General features: G+C 30.3%; 1 protein-coding gene across 1 annotated transcript; it reads right to left on the reverse strand.

The window, feature by feature from the left end:
- Positions 1-70: 70 nt before the first annotated feature.
- Tsp_02750 (conserved hypothetical protein) lies at positions 71-268 on the reverse strand (the record flags this gene model as incomplete). Its single annotated transcript, XM_003379031.1, has 2 exons — positions 231-268; positions 71-100 (listed from the first exon to the last, which is right to left on the reverse strand). Coding segments are annotated over exons 1-2 (68 nt in total), but the record flags the coding sequence as incomplete, so codon positions are not given.
- Between the last annotated feature and the right edge of the window lie 543 nt (positions 269-811).

An 811-nucleotide genomic window follows, 5' to 3' on the forward strand; every position in this document is an offset into this window, starting at 1 on the left:
GAAAAGTGGAAAAATTTAGTTGAAAGAAAAGATTTCAATTGATCAGACAAATCCTTTAATCGCTACAAACCTGGCGGCAGGTCGTTTAAGGGCGTATTTGCTGAGATTTTGCAAAAAAAGTTGAGTGATGATGGCCTATAGTGGGAGCCAGCGAATAAGAAAATAAATGCGCGCTCTGATAATATGGAATATAATTCCGTTGTAAGAATATTTATACAAAAATTGCGAACTTATATCCTCCAAGCAATGTTCGTGATCGTAATAGCATTTGTACCTGAAATTCATTTTTGTAATACAGACAGCTACAAATTAAAAAAATATTAATTACGCAATTTCATTGATTGCAAACAATACAGATATGAAAATTAATTAAAATGAACAAAATGAATTGCAGTTTTCATGTAGTATTGCTTCATTTCCTTCTATAAATGCAACCGCTTCTATCATGCAATTTTGCCAAATATCTCATTAAAGAATCAATTACGTAAAATTGAGAGTTTTTACAATTAATAAGATTACAATACTGTTTCCATATATGAGGAAAGAATTCAATAATACATTGCACTTCCCTGGAGGCACGCCTTTTGTTTTACTTAGCTTATATGCAAATATGTCGAAAATTAGAATAAATACCTATCATGTGCGCATTATATTTTCATAAATTGTTAATTTATTTTATTTTCAACCTTTGAATTTAATTATTTTGACAAAATACAACATTTAAAACTCATTTGCATAAGCGCACTTCATTATGACGAACAAAGCTAAAACTGAATCAAAGAGCAACATTCTTGGTATCATCGAGATGCGC

Source organism: Trichinella spiralis (genome assembly GCF_000181795.1).
Source record: "Trichinella spiralis strain ISS 195 chromosome Unknown Scfld2, whole genome shotgun sequence".
NCBI lineage: Eukaryota > Metazoa > Nematoda > Enoplea > Trichinellida > Trichinellidae > Trichinella > Trichinella spiralis.